Source organism: Hyperolius riggenbachi, chromosome 3 (genome assembly GCF_040937935.1).
Source record: "Hyperolius riggenbachi isolate aHypRig1 chromosome 3, aHypRig1.pri, whole genome shotgun sequence".
Taxonomy (NCBI): domain Eukaryota; kingdom Metazoa; phylum Chordata; class Amphibia; order Anura; family Hyperoliidae; genus Hyperolius; species Hyperolius riggenbachi.
In genome coordinates this window covers 235351821-235371453 of record NC_090648.1, presented here as the reverse complement: position 1 = coordinate 235371453, position 19633 = coordinate 235351821, and the positions used below count along the sequence as shown (strand labels likewise).

Here is a 19633-nt window from a genome sequence, read left to right as displayed (position 1 = left end):
ACCACCTGGATCTTCTGCTATGAATCCAGGTACTTGAGCCAGTCAGGCGTAGTGCGCATGCACACACTCCGCCGCCAGGAGCATACTACACCTGTGCAGCACTATTGCGCAGGTGCAGAATGTTCCTGGCTGTGGGAGCGGCATGCGGCCTGACAGCGCTGACTGGCTGAATTACCAGGACTCATAGCAGAAGATCCGGGTGGTGGAAGACAGTGAGGGACTGATTAGCCTGAAGGGGGCTGGAGGAAGCCCCAGGTATGTATAAAACTTTACTTTTCATCCGTCTCAGTTACCCTTTAATTTGTAGTCACCAAACCAAATTTTAATAACATATCAAATTATTTGATTTCATCAGCAAAGGGAGTGCATATATTTGCATAAATCAGCATCAATGCAGAATTATTTCCATCTCGTTGACCATCTCTATTAGTGACACAGCTACACATCAGGCTTTATACTTACAGCATAGATGTTATTTAGTGTATATGTTATGGCCAAAACCAGAAATCGGCCAATTCTAGAATTGGCCGGCCGTTTCTAGAACTGGCCGATTTGACGTCGGCCAAAGTCCAAAATGCTGGGAATTTCTGACATTGGCCGGCCAGTTCTAGAAACGGCCAAAGTCAGTCGGCCAAAGTCCAAAACGCACAAATCCCAGAACATCCTGGGTCCTGTCCAGCACCGTGAATGGCACTCGGAACTTCCTCTCTGCTCTGAAAGATGCAGCATAATAATCTTTTTAAAGAAAAGCATTTCTTAGTTACAGCTGATACAAATCCTGCAATAAATCGGCAGTGTGTCTACATCCTGCTTTCTTGGGAGCAGACATATTGATAACATCCTGTGCTTTTAAATTAGCTGCTCTGCTGTGGCAGTCAGGTGACACAGGGGAGAGATCAAATTACAGTGGTGATTAGTCATAGATGAAGGGGGCTTTTCTGGGTGCTTTGCTGGGCACTTTGCATGGCTGTGGGTGCTTTGCTGGGGGGCTGTGCATGGCTGGGGGTGCTTTGCTCGGGGGCTGTGCATGGCTGGGGGTGCTTTGCTGGGGGGCTGTGCATGGCTTCGGGGAGGTGTCTTTGCTGGGTGCTTTGCATAAATGCAGGTGCTTTTCTGGGGGGCTGTGCGTGGCTGTGGGTGCTTTGCTGGGGGGCTATGCATGGCTGGGGGTGCTTTGCTGGGGGGCTGTGCATGGCTTCGGGGAGGTGTCTTTGCTGGGGGGCTATGCATAAATGCAGGTGCTTTTCTGGGGGGCTGTGGGTGGCTGTGGGTGCTTTTCTGGGGGGCTGTGCGTGGCTGTGGGTGCTTTTCTGGGGGGCTGTGCATGGCTGTGGGTGCTTTTCTGGGGGGCTGTGCGTGGCTAGGGGTGCTTTGCTGGGGGGCTGTGCATGGCTGTGGGTGCTTTGCTGGGGGGCTATGCATGGCTGTGGGTGCTTTGCTGGGGGGCTATGCATGGCTGTGGGTGCTTTGCTGGGGGGCTATGCATGGCTGGGGGGTATTTGATGGCTGGAAATGCATGGTCGGGGGGGGGGGGGGCTATGGGCTTTGCTGGGTGCCTTGCATAGCTGGGGGTGATTTGCTGGGCTGGGGGAGCTTTGCTGCAGACCTCCAATCAGGGCGACCAGAGAGGTGGAGAAAGGCAGAGCAGCGCAGCGCACTCGCTACCCGCCCGGACCCATACACTTCATATGCGGAAGTGTTCAATGACACTTCTGCATTGAAGTGTTCGGGTCCTGCGGGTCTCGCGTGAGCTGGCAGCTGCTCTGCCTCTCTCTGCCTCGCTGGTGCGGTCGCCCTGATCGGAGGTCTGAGTAGCGGGGGAGGAGAGGGGAGCTGAGATTTCTGGCGGTGGGGAGAGGAGAGCAGCTGGCCGGCAGTAAGGGGGACTTCGGGACTTGGCCGGCCGGGTGAAATCACAACGCGTTCTGGCCGGCCAAAGTCCGATAATCACACACATTTCTTACTTTGGCCGCATGAGCCGGCCACTTCGCATTCTGACCGGCCAGAACCCGAAGTGGCCAGACTTCGGGTTCTGGCCGTAACATATATAAGAGATTCCTGTGTACACATCATATATACAGTCACAATCAGATATGTATATCTGACTTTAAAAATACGGGGACTGCTTTATTGAAGCAGCACAAGTAACTAATTTTGATTGGTTTATTTCATTTTTGTGGACTAAGCACAGCTATTACTGTATATATACATTATTTTTAATGACCATTATCTGAGAAATAGAACATTTTATCATATTTTCTATTTTAATTACAGTTACAAATTCATTAGGAGTCGGAGTCGGTGCATTTTTTCCCGACTCCAGGCACCCAAAATTGCCCGACTCCGACTCCACAGCCCTGAATAAAATATCTCACTTGATCCATAGGCGGATGAGATTGCACTGATGTGTTTACAGTCCAATTCATCCCCTAACACCTGCACTCACTGTTGTGGAGAGTATTGGATCCATGCTGCTGGCTAGATTCCTAGGAAGTATTAGATAATACTCCTGTACTATAGAAGCTAAGTGTCAATACCACTGTGCTGCTCCCAGCAGCTTTGGGTTGCTGTAGTGCACTAGGAGAGAGGGAGTACTCCAATGATGCATTAATGTTTTAACCACCCTGGCGTTCTGATTAAATCGCCAGGGTGGCTGCGGGAGGGTTTTTTTTAAATAAAAAAAAAACTATTTCATGCAGCCAACTGAAAGTTGGCTGCATGAAAGCCCACTAGAGGGCGCTCCGGAGGCGATCTTCCGATCGCCTCCGGCGCCCAGAATAAACAAGGAAGGCCGCAATAAGCGGCCTTCCTTGTTTTGCTTATATCGTCGCCATAGCGACGAGCGGAGTGACGTCATCGACGTCATCCGACGTCGTGACGTCAGCCGCCTCCGATCCAGCCCTTAGCGCTGGCCGGAACTTTTTGTTCCGGCTACGCTGGGCTCAGGCGGCTGGGGGGACCCTCTTTCGGCGCTGCTCGCGGCGAATCGCCGCAGAGCGGCGGCGATCACTCAGCACACACGGCTGGCAAAGTGCCGGCTGCGTGTGCTGCTTTTTATTTCATTAAAATCGGCCCAGCAGGGCCTGAGCGGCAGCCGCTGGCGGTGTTGGACGAGCTGAGCTCGTCCAGACCGCTCAGCTGGTTAACCACAATAAAAGTTTCAGTGTCATGTGCCCTTGGATCAAGTGAGATCTTAAACTATCTCTGCTGCCACTACTCTGCTAGTAGGAGATGTGGGGAGGGAGGGTGGCCACTAAACACTTGAACACTGTATGGGGATCACTGGATACCAGGGAGCGCTGTATGGGGAAAGGAGGGGATGAACACTAGACACCAGGTAACGCTGGATGAGGCAGGGGGGACACTATGTTGGAGATGGAAGGTGTCCACTAGACCACCAGAGAAACAATATGGGGATGTTAAAAGTAGCAGCCTAGGTTTATACTCCAGTCAAACAATTTTTCTGGTGTCTCAAGGAAAAAGTAAGTACCTCGGTTTATATTCGAGTTTATAGGTAGCTTGTCTCAAACCACTGGCAAAGTACCTGGTCATGAGGCACTTGCTGCAAACAGACATTCTTTACTTTTAGTTGCCCTTTTAGAGAGTGCAGTATATTCCCTGCTTTTTGCAATCTGAATTCCTGATTCTGCCACTCAGCCAAAAACTCATGTTGCAGATTCTGCTAGTAACTCCCTCTTCACATTGGTCACTGTGCTTTACTAAGCTGTCTGGTAGTAGATTTAGGTATTTTGTTTGAAGATGGACTTTAAGACACGGGATACGCTAGGCATATTTTTGCAGTTGAGAAGCTGATTCACACTTCCCTCTGGCTAGATGCATGTAAATGTTTAGCACTCTTAAGGCTCATACACACATCAGACTATAGTCTTTGGAAAATGAAAGATCACAGACCAATCTTACCACCCTTCATGTAGTATGAGAGCCATACTCTACACCAGGGGTCTCAAACTCAATTTACCTGGGGGGCCGCAGGAGGCAAAGTCAGGATGAGGCTGGGCCGCATAAGGAATTTCACAATCGCGGCGCATCGCCGCCTCTGCCCGCCCCTCTCACTCATTGACATCAGGAGGGGCAGAGCTGAAGCTGAAAGCTCTGCCCCTTCCAGGAAATGCCGGCGGATTGCCCCCCAGGCGATTTGGGGGCTCTGCAGCCCTCGTTTAGCGGCGGGGATGCGGCGGATTACTTGGGAGCACTGAAGCGAACTATAAGGAAGCTTTTGCCGGCGAGGGCCACAAAATATTGTATCGAGGGCCGCAAATGGCCCGCGGGCCGCAAGTTTAAAACCCCTGCTCTACACAGTCTTTTTCTATGGAGCTGAACTCCACATCAGAAAAAAATCTTTGCAAGATGCTGCACACAGATGCTGTACAGACACAAAAGATCAGTATCTGCAAAAGATCTGTTCTTGCCAAAAATCCATTCCTGCAAATTGCAATGATTGTCTATGAGATCTGCAGATCATCATACACACATGATTTCACTGACATTCATCTGCAGATCAAGCAATCATCCGCAGATCTGAAAATCCATCCTGGCGGTTCTGATCTGCAGATGACTGTCGGTTAAATCATGTGTGCATGATGATCTGCAGATCTCATAGACTATCATTGCAATTTGGATTTTTGGCAGGAACAGATCTTTTGTGCCTGTACAGCATCTGTGTGTGCAGCATCTTGCAAAGATTTTTTTTCTGATGTGGAGTTCAGCTCCATAGAATAGACTGTGTAGGTATGGCTCTCATACTACATGAAGGGTGGTAAGATTGGTCTGTGATCTTTCATTTTCCAAAGACTATAGTCTGATGTGTGTATGCACCTTTACTTTCCAGCACTAGGATCAGTGGCGTAGCAATAGGGGAGATGCAGAGGTTGGGATGCCTGGACCAGAGGGGGCCCACTGGGTGCCCTCCTCCTTCCATCTTATTAGCTTTGCATTGGGGCTATGCTGCCTGGCGTTATGATTATTTCCAGATTTAGGGTCTAAAAGCTGTGATTTTTTTTTTCACAAGGTTTTAGACATTAAAAACAAGAAATAAAACATACCAGAGAGTGATCTGCAGCAGTTCCTGCATATAACTTAATCAGGTTTGGGATAACCACTCAGAGCTGCAGATTTCCGTCCCAAGCCAGACTCTGGATTACTGCTAAGGAGGTGAACATCTCTATATATGTATATGTATGTATATGTGTGTGTATATATATCTATATATATATATATATATACACATTGCATATTGGTAATCCTTAAAGGGAAACTTCAGCCTAAACAAACCTACTGTCTTTAAAGGGACTCCGAGCTCATCTGAAAAATAAAAGTTGTACTCACCAGGGGCTTTCTCCAGCCCAGTGCTGGTCGGGAGGTCCCACGCCGGCGTCCTGGCTCCTCTCCTTCTCCCCGCTCCGGAATGGCTGACAGGCCGCAGCCCGGGCGACACTCTCCCGAGTGTCGGGCTGCTTCTTCCGCATATGACGCGGATTACGTCACACGCCAGCCGCCTCGCGTCATCACGGCGGCCGGCGTGAAAGTACTGCGCAACTGAAAGTTGGCTGCATGAAAGCCCACTAGAGGGCGCTCCTAACCAATATTTCTGATCGCCTCCGGCGATCCGCAGTAACAAGGAAGGCCGCAATGAGCGGCCTTCCTTGTTTCGTTTTGCTCGTCGCCATGGCGACGAGCGGAGTGACGTCATGGACGTCAGCCGACGTCCTGACGTCAGCCGCCTCCGATCCAGCCCTCAGCGCTGGCCGGAACTGTTTGTTCCGGCTGCGCAGGGCTCAGGCGGCTGGGGGGACCCTCTTTCGCCGCTGCTCGCGGCGGATCGCCGCAGAGTGGCGGCGATCGGGCAGCACACGCGGCTGGCAAAGTGCCGGCTGCGTGTGCTGCTTTTTACAGCGAGCAAATCGGCCCAGCAGGGCCTGAGCGGCAGCCACCGGCGGTGATGGACGAGCTGAGCTCGTCCATACCGCTAAGGTGGTTAATGATACTGGTGTTTAAATTGATTACTTTTTCCAACTTAGATATGAATATTGTATTTTATATTTTGGTCACAGACAGAATATGTAAAAAAAAAAAATAATGTACGGGGAGGTAAAGGTAAAGAGAATGATTCTTCCCTGACAAATGGACAGCCTCTGATATCTCCTGATAGGCCCATGCCTTTGTGTGCACATCACAGATATTGTGTGCAATGCATGTGCAGCTTAATAACAGCCGTGTTCAAGGACAACTGTAGCAAGAGGTATGTGGAGGCTACCATATTTATTACCTTCTAAACAATACCAGTTGCCTGGCTGATCTGCTGATCCTCTGCCTCTTATACTTTTAGCCATAGACCCTGAACAAGCATACAGCAGATCAGATATTTCTGACATTATTGTCGGATCTGACAAGATTAGTGGCATGCTTGTTTCTGGTGTCATTCGGGAACAACTGCAGCCAAATAGACCAGCAGGGCTACCAGGCAACTAGTATTGTTTAATTATAAAATAAATATGGCAGCCTCCATATCCCTCTCACTACAGTTGTCCTTTATAGTACACCTGAACTGAGAGGGATATGGAGGCTGCCATATTTAAGTTCTACTAACCAATACCAGTTGTCTGGCGTCTTGCTGATCTCTTTGGCTGCAGTAGTGTTTGCATCATACACCTGAAACAAGCATGCAGCTAATCGGGTCAGAGCACCTGATCTGACAGAGGATCAGCAGCAGGACTACCAAGCAACTAGTATTGTTTGAAAGGAAGTAAATATGGCAACGTCCATATCCCTCTCAGTTCAGGTGTACTGTACGGTTTTTGGACATAAGTCTCACGTCCTGATTAGTGCTCCTGTAGGTTCCTGGATGTGATACTCGCGTCCTGCACACATCCAATAACTTTGAATACTAAGTGTACATTTTTTCCAAGTTTATTAGAGTGACAGTGTCGCAATAAAAAGATAAAATAATTTGCTTTTCTGTATTGACGTTTTAACCCCTTGTGTTCCCTATACTTGCCTTTAAAATCTGTTGACACCTGAAATGTCGCCACCCGTGGCGATCGGAGGTGACAGTTCAGGACCCAACGCTGTATAGATGCATCACTGTGCTGTTACCTCGTGATGTTTCTGTACAGCACTGGGGTCCTCAAACTGCACGCTAGCGATCGCATCCAATTGCTACAGATGCCTAGGCTGGTGATAATGGTCCGCTACACGCACAACTAGTATCAAGATATGGCATGTATGGCATCATTTTAATTTGGACACGCCAAATAGTATATTTCTGCATTTATGCCTATTTTTATTTTTTTTACATGTAGAATGACTATTAAATTAAACAACTCTTGGGAAAAATATTAAAAAAAGCCTATGTTATTCCCCCCCAGTGATGCTCTGATACACTGTGTGCACTGTCCACTCGTCATCATTAGTCATCAGTCTGACGCAAGTGAAGTGCGATCTTTGCGTATCTCTGCAGCAACGGCCGGAGGGATACGTAGAGGACGCACTTCTCTTGTGCAGACTGGCCGCGACTGGATGAAGTAACAGGGCCCGGTACAGAAGACTGTGGCGTGGGAGCAATCCGTGCACATGGGGCTGGAGAAAGCCCCAGGTATGTATAAAACGTTTACTTTACTCCAGCTCTGGTACACTTTAAGCTGCGGTCATTTATTGGCTTTATATATTCAGATAATGAATGTGACAGTAATAGTGTGGCATGTGTACCATAGATGTATGATCTGTTTGTAACTGATTAGTCAACCTACACGACCACACTAAACGCATCATACTGCGTTACTACTCATGGTCCCTTCTCCAGTCAGTGCAGTTTCATTTTTTTTTTCGAATGCATCAAAAAGTAAGTCTGTCAATTATTCCAATGAGTTGTTTTACAAATGCATGAGGAAGAACTGAAGATAGTGATTGTGACAATCCAGCCCCGCGATCCCGTCGAGATCTGCTCCCGTTAGCGTATGCAGGAAGTACGGGCGCAGACAGACAACGAGACCGGTTGCTGGATCATCAGAGGTAGAAGAAAGAAAAGGCGACAGAGCGTGCCAATCCCGTCTAATCTGCTCCCGTTAGCATATGCAGGAAGTACGGTGAACAGACTGATCATAAAGATTGGTCGCACAGCTGCTGACAATATGTAATGGGACAAACATCCACCAATCCTGTATTACTAGGCCACTGTTGCCATGCAGGTCTCATGCACTAGAGACTGCTGGAGGCAAATTCACTGTGTGCATAGTAAACGGTTAAGATTGGTTGGAGGTGCCTATACATGTACAATTCTGATTGTATATACAATCGGTAAACTAACAATATCGATTTCGCGCTGGAAATCTGGTAAATACACTGCCACCACTGCCTGATTGAGGAGCAGACAGTCTCCAACTAGGGCGAAGAGACCCCAACGCTATCATAATACGGTAGCCAGCCCAATCACGTTCAACACGCTCCAGTCACCGTTCGGGGAATAGTCACTTCCGACGGCTTAAAGACTGTGAGCAATGGGACGTTAAATGAAAGGTTACTGGGTCCCTATATGATGCAATCTCGAATTGTATTTACAATCGAGAAACGAAAGTTATCGATTTCGCACAGGAAATCTGGTACTAGCTAATCCTAGAAGGAAGAAACGGTTATTTACAACCTAGCTAGCAAATCAACAATTTATAAGCATATCACAAAACAATGCGGTAGTATGACTGACTCTTCAGAGGGCAGATTCGTTATAGCAGCAATCAGATGTCCAGAAAAGGCACACGACTGAACGATGAAAATCGTTAGTTTATTTCTAAACTACATACACACAGCTTATTTTAGAACAGTTTGGTTTGATAGAGAGTATAGATTAAAAGAAACAGAATGTCCGAATATACAGTTCAAATACCGTTATTGGTAGTCCATGCGGCAATCGCAAGTCTTTGGCGTAAAGTCCAAAATGGCGGTTGCCATGCGGCCAACAGGCCTTTGTTAGAAATAGTTCCAAGATGGAGGTTTTGGCCCGTGTCCTTGCGGGCTGCCAGGATGTTACTAGGCGTCAGATTAAAGGTAAAGGAACCAGAGTTTTCTGGGCTCTCTGTGGTTATAGCCCCCACTCCAGCAAGGAGGGGTTAGGGGGCGTGGATTACACACCTCTTTGGAACAGGAGATCTGCCGGCCCTCGCATGAACACAAAAATATAGCTGAGTCATGATAGGTGTGCTAATCTTCAAACCATACAGGTTATGTTAAATCTAATAACATTTTCAGGTCGATCAGAATTTAACGATAACAATGATATCAAACTTGGGGGGGGTTTAGAGTGAACGGTGACCCCAAAATGCATATCTCTGCTTTGGCAGGGCTTACCTTTAATTCGGAAACATCCAATTGTGTGGTTTGTTCCGAATTTCATAATAAGCGGGTTCTATAGGCCGTTGCCTATTTGGAAAGTCATCTTTATGACAAAAGATGGATTTCATATTTGTGAGATCACAGAAAGGTCAGCTGGGAGATGGATTCTCTTTGATCCTTCAGCTGAGGTAATCCTGAGAGAACCCCCTGCTGATATCGATTCCTACCCGTCTGGGGGAAGGGGCGGTTTATTAGCTTCTGTCCATCTAATCTCTGATGGATGAGCTATAACCTTTCCAGGGATGCTGGGGGAACCGCTTTAACACAGAGGTGAGAAGAGCTGTAATTAGAAGCTACCAAAGAGCCAGGGTTTGTTAGCAGCCAGAGAGTAAGAGGAAAAAAAAGTGTATTTTAAACCAACAAATGTCAGTTTGGTTTGCGAAGAAACTGGCGTACGTAACTCCATGACGCGTTCGATATGTCATATCGACGGCGTCACAGTGACAGACTTAATTTTGCTGGGCTCAGACATCTTTGCAGTTGACCAGCCATAGAATTATCTGGACCAGCTATTCAGAGACTTTGCTTACCTCTGAAGGTTCAATTCTACTAAATATAAGTGTACAGTCATATCAGTTCAGGGTAGATGTCCTCTCTGACTGGGAAGTGGAGCCTACTAATCAGACCTTGAAATATCCACCTGAATTCCATCTTCATTGATTTCAGTGGGGCTTCAAACCTAGCTTTGACACCCAAATAGTCTGCCCTGTTCCGCACAAACCTTTTTCCAAATCGTGGCTTTCAAAATGTGTTGAGACTATGAAAATGTTCAAGTGTAACCTGCACAGGCTTGCCATGATCAGTGCTTCCTGTACTGGGCAAGAATGTATTACAGAGCAAAGTTCTGGTAGTAACACCATCCTACTACAAAAGTGACTCACTATTAAGTTTACTTTTGTAAGGCCCTACCTATGTTTCACAGCAACAATATCCAACAAACAGTGCAGAGAAATCTCAGGGAAAAATCCACCTCCTCTTTAGTTCTAGTGTTTTATAGATTTATTTAAAATATAGTTTTGCCTATTTTATTACAGTGTATCATATCACAAGCATGAGGATTGACGTGACTGCAATGTGCCTTTGTGCATGACTCCAGGAATTGCTCTCGCTATACATAATTGTGACTGAAGCAACGAAAGTACATTTTAAGACTCAGCCCTAATAGCTGATGAGCTCTTACTTCTTGAAGCTCAACACTAACCATGTTGTGGCTTTCCCTTTTGCTTCTCATTTATATTTACTGGTATTTCAAGTGGGGTGTTAGAGAGTAAAAGTCAGACTAAAGTTTCTCAACACATGCAGGGCTGTGGAGTCGGTACAAAAATCATCTGACTATTAAGTTTATGAAACCTCCGTCTCCAGGTACCCAAAATTGCTCCGATTCCGCTGCCCTGAACACCTCAGTGTTGCAGATAGAAACCCTGTGTAAAAAAAGCCATGATATAAATAGAATTTTTTACCTGCGATATAAAAATCTATTATTATTTAGTATTTACGGTATATAGCGCCGACATCTTACGCAGCGCTGTACAAAGTATATATTGTCTTGTCACTAACATCCCTTGGAGGAGCTCACAATCTAGTCACTACCATAGTCATATGTCTATGTATATATTGTGTAGTGTATATATTGTAGTCTAGGGCCAATTTTTTTTAGGGTGAAGCCAATTGACTTATCCGTATGTTTTTGGGATGTTAATAGTTGTGCCTAAAGCTGGCCCTTTTTTAACGGGCTTGCTTTTACTATCAGGAAGCACTGAACAACCTTGGGGAAAGCACTGCAATAGAAAAACTTTGTAGTATAGCGCGTGTGTGTGTGTGTGTGTGTGTGTGTGTGTGTGTGTGTGTGTGTGTGTGTGTGTGTGTGTGTGTGTGTGTGTGTGTGTGTGTGTGTGTGTGTGTGTGTGTGGTCTACTTCCTCAGGTTCTTGCTAGAAGTTAAGCCTGGTTTACAAATTAGCGTTATGCCGCCCAAAACTAGATTTTGGAAAGATCTCTGTACATCCGCTGTTCATCTTTTAGCCAAGGAGCATGTACTACCTTATGCTGAGAATACACCATGAGTTTTTTCGGAAGATAGATGGTTCGATAGATCATTTCCGACAGGTTTGCTCTGATTTTTGATAGTTTTTCTGATCGATTTGTATAGAAGTGATCAGAAAATCAATCAGAAAAACAATCGAAATTAGATTGGACCTGCCGGAAATTATCTATCAAGCCATCTATCTTCCATAAGAACTCATTGGCCTCGATTCATAAAAGTGCCTGCGAGCGGGGAAAGTCGAGCGGGTAAACACCGCTGTCGGTATTTCCGCCTTCAGGGTGGTAATTCATAAAAATTTAGCTAGTTGTGACAGGCGTGCGGAGATACTCCGCTGTAGGCAGGCGTTAGGCTGTCGGGAGACATGCGGAAACAGGGGAAGCAGGCGGAATCCCTCCGTGCGGTGTTCTCTCTGCAGCTGCTTGGGAGGTCTGTCCCATTCACTGCAACGGATTCCGCACGCTTCTCGCCACATCAGAGGTAGCGGTAATACCCGTCCGCATACCGCTACCTCTAATCTTTATGAATTGACATTTGTTACTTTTGCTGTGATAATCACCGCGCAAGGCGGTGATTTATCACTCTGCTCGTGGATGTCGGCTTTTCATGCGGAAAAAGCCTTTATGAATACAGATTTGGCTGTGTGGTCGGTAAAGTGAGCCGTTTTCAGCATTTCCTCATGCGGAAATGCTTTATGAATCGAGGCCATTGTGTATTCCCAGCATTATGGAGAGGGTAGGGACACAAGCAAGTGACAACACGTTGCTGAGACTCTAAAGTTTCCTGCAGGAGCCAAAGGACATCAGGAGAGGCTAGCTATTCTGGCATATTGCAGAAGAGGAGGCTACTGACATCGGGTGACACTGGTGCGCACGTAAGATTTGTGGCCTAAGTGATCAGGAAGCCAATTTGGCTAAGAAGAATGTAAAGTGTGTTGATCTGTACACAGATCAACATAAGTTAGGGGGACAAAAAGTTATATACTTAGCTAGGTAGAGTGAAACCTCAGGATTGTCCAGAAGCTTCCCTTGTCCTCGTCTGCCCCAGCGTAAACGCACAGGGACTCCCTGGACATAACTAACAAGAGCTTCTTGGTTATGTACTCGCAGCAATGCTCACCTTCGTGAGCAAGCGCTGCCAGTCCACACAGTAAGCTAAGCCACTCCTCAATGAGTGGTTCCGAAACGCTGTCCAAGCGCAGTACGGCCAAGCTCGTTTACAAAGGGAAGCACTGACGAGAACTGTCAAAGGGTGCCGGCTTCCATCTACCGCTGTTCACCTGTCAGATCGCAGCAGAATTGCTGCAATGGACATTCCGCAATTACATTTCTTAATGGAAAAGGGTTCTAAGGCGGTTAACTGATCAGTTGTTCCAAAGCAAAGCATTGTGAAAAAGTTAGTTGAAACGGATATAATCTGAGCTGAGCCATAGGGAAACATGGATATTGCCTTGCTAATTAGTTGTCCTTTCAGTTATAACTGTCAGCAACTGATTCAGTGTGAATGGACCCTTATAAAGGCTCATACACACATCAGACTATAGTCTTTGGAAAATGAAAGATCACAGATCAATCTTACCACCCTTCATGTAGTATGAGAGCCATAATTTACACAGTCTTTTCTATGGAGATGAACTCCACATCAGAAAAAAATCTTTGCAAGATGCTGCACACACAGATGCTGTGCAGACACTAAAGATCAGTATCTGCAAAAGATCTGTTCCTGCCAAAAATCCATTCCTGCAAAATGCAATGATAGTCTATGAGATCTGCAGATCATCATACACACACGATTTAACTGACATTCATCTGCAGATCAAGCAATCATCTGCAGATCTGAAAATCCATCCTGGTGAATCTGATGTGCAGATGAATGTCAGTTAAATCATGTGTGTATGGGGATCTGCAGATTCCATAGACTATCATTGCATTTTGCAGGAATGAATTTTTGGCAGGAACAGATCTTTTGAGTGTGTGCAGCATCTGTGTGTGCAGCATCTTGCAAAGATTTTGTTCTGATGGGGAGTTCAGCTCCATAGATTAGACTGTGTAGAGTATGGCTCATATACTACATGAAGGGTGGTAAGATTGGTCTGTGATCTTTCATTTTCCAAAGACTATAGTCTGATGTGTGTATGCACCTTAAGGCTTGGGTCATAAATAAATCTGTACATTTCCGGTCCAGTACTATCCTGTCAGTTTCGCATCAGTTTTCGGTCAGTTTTACCTGACTGTCCTGGAAATGTACACCTGTGTGTGAACACAGCCTAGAAACACATATAAAACTGATGCCAACATTCAAAAATATAAAGGGCAGGACTGGACACCAAGCCTTAGTCTTCCTAGGCATCTTATAGCTTGTATTTTATTTAGTTATTGTGATTTTAGTTAACGTGTTCAGCCAATAAAGGGAGTCTGAAGTGGATTTTAAAATGGAAAAAAACAGATACTCGCCTAAGGAGAGGGAAGGCTCTGAGTCCTATAGAGCCTTCCCGTTCTCCTGCCGGTCTCTGCGTTACCCCGCAGGCTCCCCGTTACCAGTCCACAACCAGCTGGCTGCTCTGTACTGCGCATGCACGAGCGCCCTCTCTGGCGCACTCATGCGTGCACAGTACAGAGCCGCTGGTCTTCGGGAGCCCGAGTGCTTACGAAGATTGCCGGAGTCTCCTGCAGCGGGAGATTCGAACAGAGCAGCCTGCAGGGTAACGAGGAGAACGGGAGGGCTCTGTAGGACCAAGAGCCTTACCTCTCCTTAGGTATCTGTTTTTTTTTTTTTTTTTTTAGAGGCTACAAGTTCACTTTAAGCAACTAGGAAAATTATTGCAATCAGTTGCTGAATAAATCCTTGTTCCCACTATACAGCACAGGTGGCTGTACTTTCATGTATTAACATACTGCACTTATATTTCTCTCTGTTGCAGTGCTGATTCCATGTACTGACTGTAAATGAGACACTACTGGGACAGCAGTGTGTTGCAATAATGCATTTGCTGCATTATTGCATTTACTATTATTACACTGCATTTACTGTTAACATAAGTAGGAACATCAGGCATTGCTGTCTATACACTTCTGATCTTGCATGCTGCACAAAATATAACTCTAGTAGGTATGAGGCCTAATGGTGCTGATCACAGTCAGCCACAAACGTGGGGCGAGGCAATTGGCGGGCAATTAAAAACTGTCCAGATATCATGTGATTAGTGCCAGATATCAGTTTAGTTCCAGATACTTCCAACTACTGTCATAAACCAATCGCACTGCTTCTTAGCGATTCTTGTGAATGGCGGCACACAGCTTATATAAATTCTATCGTGTCAAAATGCTGATCAGAAAGCTGCAAATATTGCACCCTCTACCGCAGGGATCTCCAAACATTTTGGGTGGAGGGCCGGGTCAACATACTGCAGACAGCTGGGGGGCCGGAGTATACATAAAATGATGTAGAAGTATTTGCGGGCCAGACAGTGAAGCATACCCAGGTGAGAACCTGCAGTCCAATTGGACAACAGTGTCACCTGATGTGGAATTTGATTGAAACCAGCGAATTACTGCTTTCTGGCTTCATTCTATATCCGGACCACCAATATTTAAAAATGTAGCTGACCGCATCTATAATACATTTTGTGAGTGGGGGGGGCGGAAACAGAGCCTCAGGGGGCCACATTCGGCCCGCGGGCCTTAGTTTGAGGGCCACTGCTCTACCGCTTCAGCAGAAATCTAGTTTGAACAAACAACCAAAACTAAACATAAGCTTCCAACTGCTGGTTTCTTTGATAGTTTGCTGCTGATGATCATGTTCTCAATCCATTTTTGAGTGTACTCTCAGAACTGACAGGTTTTGGACTAGTCCATCTACTCATGGGGATTCTCAGTGTTTTATTTGTTTACAGAGGAACTCCAGTGAAAATAATGTAATAAAAAAGTGCTTCATTTGTACAATAATAATGCATAAAATTATTTAGTCAATGTTTTCCCATTGTAAAGTCTTTCCTTGCCCTGATTTACATTCTGACACTTACCACATGGTGACATTTTTACTGCTGGCAGGTGAAGTCAGTGGAAGAGGATGCCTCTTGCTTTTTTTGGCAGTTGGACCTAGCTGTAAACAGCTGTTATTTCTCACAATACAATGAGGTTCACAGACAGGAAACTGCTAGGACCATGGTCCTGACATCACACTGTGGGAGGGGTTTCACCACAATCTCAGCCATATAGAGCCCCCTGATGATCCGTTTGTGAAAAGGAATAGATTTCTCATGGGAAAGGGGGTATCAGCTACTGATTGGGATGAAGTTCAGTTCTTGGTCACAGTTTCTCTTTAAAAAAAAAAAGCATTTTCTGAACAGCAGTTTCTAAGTCTACCTGCCAAAATAGTAAGTAGGGAGGTTGGCTGGGGTTACTATTTTGTCCGTTAGACTTAGCAACTGCCATTCAGGAAATAAAGAAAACCGTGAGAATCCCCCATGAGGAGATGGACTAGTCCAAAAGCAGTCGTCTGTCAGGTACTAACTGCTTTTTATACATATCAGCCAGTGTAGCACAGTGGCTAGTATTCTGACTTGACAGTACTAAAATCCTATACTAGATTCCTGGCCAGGAGGCTATCTGCATTGAGTTTGTATGATCTTCTTATGTTATGTGTTGTTTCCATGCACTCTGGTTTCCTCCCAAAACCACAAAACACACTGGTAAGTTCAGTGGCTTCCCACAAATTGGCGCTTGACTATGGTGGAGTTATTAGCTTGTTGGCACCTTTCAGGGATAGTTGGAGTCCATTCATACTGGTACCAGTGCTGAGCTATGCACATGGCTTGATACGCCTGCTACACATAGCAGACTACGGAGCAGACTAGCCGCATTAATATAATTAAATGGGGTTTCCTATCTCTGCCATTTAAAATCATGCCCGAGTGCCATTACCACACAGCTCTGACTGTAACATACAGCAGGTGGTATGAAAAACACAGCTGCAGTGAAAGGGGGGGGGTATGGTCAGCAGCAGGGAAGAGGGGATGCTAAGGACCCGTTTCCACTAGAGCGAATCCGCATGCGTTGTCTGCATGCGGATTCGCATAACCAATACAAGTGGAAGGCCCGGTTTCCACTTGTCAGTTTTTTGGTGCGTTTTTCTGCACGGTACAGCCTGCAGAATTTGCCTGCGTGTGGAATGCAGGCGATTCGCAGGCAATGTATTTAATAGGGGAAGTCGCACATGCGTTTTTTGCCGCGATTTCGCGTGTGAATTCGCACCAAAAGTAATCTAAGTTGAACCAGGCAGTGACATGGTTAAATTCGCATATACCCTGAATATGCGAAATCGCGGCAAAAAAACGCACGCGGAATCTCATCCGCATGCAATTTCGTCAGCGGTGGAATCCCGGCGATTCGCACCGCACTAGTGGAAACGAGCCCTAAATGGTCAGCACTACCATGCCCTGTATTCAGTTCAAACAGGCTGTTTTCCAGCGAACATTATAAATCTGCTGCATCGCGGTCAAGATTTTATCTACACTCACTGCACTGTGATTATCACAGGTTTGGAGGGGTTTCACGATGCAATTGCATTTACAGCTTTTCGTAAATCCTTTTTTTAAATTGCTGCAGCACAAGAAGTTCTTAGGGATTTTCCTGTGCTGCTTTACTTTTTACACAAGCACAAATGCAACAGCACCATTTGCAATCGGGCAAAATAAAACATACCTGCACAATACGCAGACAGTATAAAACAACCCCTAGTGGCATTATTTGTTCAACCATACACTATGAAAAATGTCAGCATCATATATGAGCAATGATAAGAGGTTAAATGTAAGCTTTTAGCTATAAGGGCCACCCAGTCAATTCCATGAGTGTGAAGGTAAAACTGAATTATAGTATGTACTTTAGCTGATCTGTGTTTTAATTTAAGTAGTCATATTTAAAAGAAACTTGTATGTAAAAAGTGTGGCAAAGGGGTACTCTCCTCGGGAAAGGGAAGTCCCTGGGTCCTCTAGAGGTTCCCCCGTCCTTCTCTATATGCCCGTTCCTGCACTATCTCCTACGCAAAACCGCTTATCAACAGCTTGCACATGTACAGTTCACGGACCTGCTCAGGCTTCGGTAAAAGTGCATGTGCGAGCCAACTGCACAGTAGCACAGACCAATCAGGTCTGCCTAGCCAGAGCCATGCTACTGAGCAGGCACAGTGCAGCCACATGCCTGTTACCTTCTGGGGTCTCAGGGCTGGGACAGCCTGGAAGAGGAGGACTATACCAGTAAGAGGAACTAGTTGTATGAGCAATTCCTTCTACTGGACATGTGCAGCTCATGAACTTTATCATGCCCACAGGGCCGGATTTGTACTCTTTACCGCCCAAGGCCACTGTCACCAGCCACCCCCTTCGGTATAGGTAGCAAGATGACTCCTCCCCCTTCCCTCGAGTATAGGTAGCCAGATGACTTCCTTTAATACCTCCTTTTCCTACCTCCTTTCAGTATAGGTAGCCAGCTTGCCCTCAGCAGCCATCAGTGTCACTCATTTCTCCACTCGTCTCCAGTGCAGAAGATTCCTCTTCCTTTCAGGTTCCAATGCTGCCCAAGTCCGTATCCGCCGGCCACAATGCAAAGCAAACGTGCACAGAGAGAAAGGTGGCCACTGCACATGCTGCTGGCAGCAGAGTACTGCAGTCAGGCACTCGCCTGATCTTCCGGCATTGCAGCATTTGCAAGCTTGCACCAATTTAGCCTGCTGCTTTGGTGCCCTTGCTCCTGTGGTGCCCTAGGCTATGGCCTAGGTGGCCTTGCCCTAAATATGGCCCTGCATGCCCAGTTAAAATGTGTTTGTTTGCAGCATCTTTTCTCCTGACACTGGACTGGGGGAACCTGGGGCCTGCTTTAGTAAGGCAACCCAAAAAGGTGTGTGTTCTCTTTATGTCTGTGTGTGGGTTTCCTTTGGGTACTTTATTTTCCAGCCATGTCCCAAAAACATACAGATAAGTTAATTCACTTTGTTCTACATCGGCCTTGGAAATAGGACTATGGTAGGGATTAGATTGTGAGCCTCTCTGAGGTTAGTGACAAGAATATATATTCTGTAAAAGCACTGAGGAAGATGTCAGCACTATATAAATACTAGATTACAACAATAATAAACTTCAGGTTGGCTATAAAATGAGTACTGGTTAGTCCCTAGGATATGTTTGTAAATTTGGTACAGATTAGTTAAAATAAATAGAATGCTTATACCACAGTAACATATATACAAGTTATTAGACTGGATACATGTTTTTGCAACTGCTCAGTTTAAAGCGGTGTTCCTCCTTTTTATGTGGTTGTGTTTAGATCAGAAAAACTAGTAGGTTTGAAAGAGCTATGTAGCCTCAGCCTGAATGCTGCATGTAACCCGATCTGTAGAGTGTAGGTGTACCAGCTGTCATTGTAATGACATGGTATTTCATGGGAACACGCCCACTAAGCCACTGAAGTAGCCCCTCCCACCTTTAAGTTCAGAGCAGCCAGAGCAGTTTCCAGGGCTCAGACCAGCAAGAGCAAGGGAAGTATGCAGCATGGGAAGAAACCGTGACTGTTTCCTAGCACACCGGAGACTCGTTTATGAACATTTAGCTGCTCCACACAGAGCAGCACCTCTAAAGTGGATTCACAGTGACTCCTGTGAGAGGGATATTATAAAGTATGGTGGCTCATGATGACATTGGAGGTCTCTTGCCTATCAAAAGGACTATTCAGGTGATAGCAGTACAGAATCCAGGTTCGAAGGAATTTGAGGTAATACTGTGACTGAAGTAACTTTTTTTTTTTTTTTCTTCAAAGGCTTATTTGTCACAGAATTCTTAAGGCTTTTTGTTTTTTTTTGTACTATGTTAACTAGTACCGGTAACACCATGTGGATTTAAATAACTATTCACCTCATTTGTCTTGCCTTTGGGTAGGGCAGCTTTTCAGTAACTGCTGCCTAAAAGGACTGTTTTAGGACTGGAGGTGGAGCTGTTGCTTTTTGTACTGAATTTGTGTGTTGCATTTGAAATGTGTTTTTATCATCTTTTCACTAAAATGCATGACTTTTTATCTTGAAAGTCGTCTAAACTGTATTGTGTTTGGTGCTTTTTTTATGCTAAGGGCTTTTGCTGTGAATAGTTTAGTTTGTGTAGCATAGTCTGGAATCCTTTTCCCCCCTGAAGCTTTTCTTTGTT

At 45.8% G+C, this 19633-nt stretch overlaps 1 protein-coding gene across 2 annotated transcripts in view; it reads left to right on the top strand.

Moving 5' to 3' along the window:
- Nucleotides 1-19633, top strand: part of NET1 (neuroepithelial cell transforming 1) — a 72249-nt gene that overhangs the window by 39915 nt on the left and 12701 nt on the right. The window contains exon 1 of one of the 2 annotated variants that reach the window (XM_068275999.1): nt 18957-19208. The exons of the other annotated variant lie outside the window; for it this stretch is intronic. Within the exon in view, the coding sequence (XP_068132100.1) occupies nt 19116-19208 (93 nt within the window). The 5' untranslated portion in view covers nt 18957-19115. Of the gene's footprint in view, nt 1-18956; nt 19209-19633 lie in introns of those variants that run through there. 2 annotated transcript variants of the gene reach the window in all.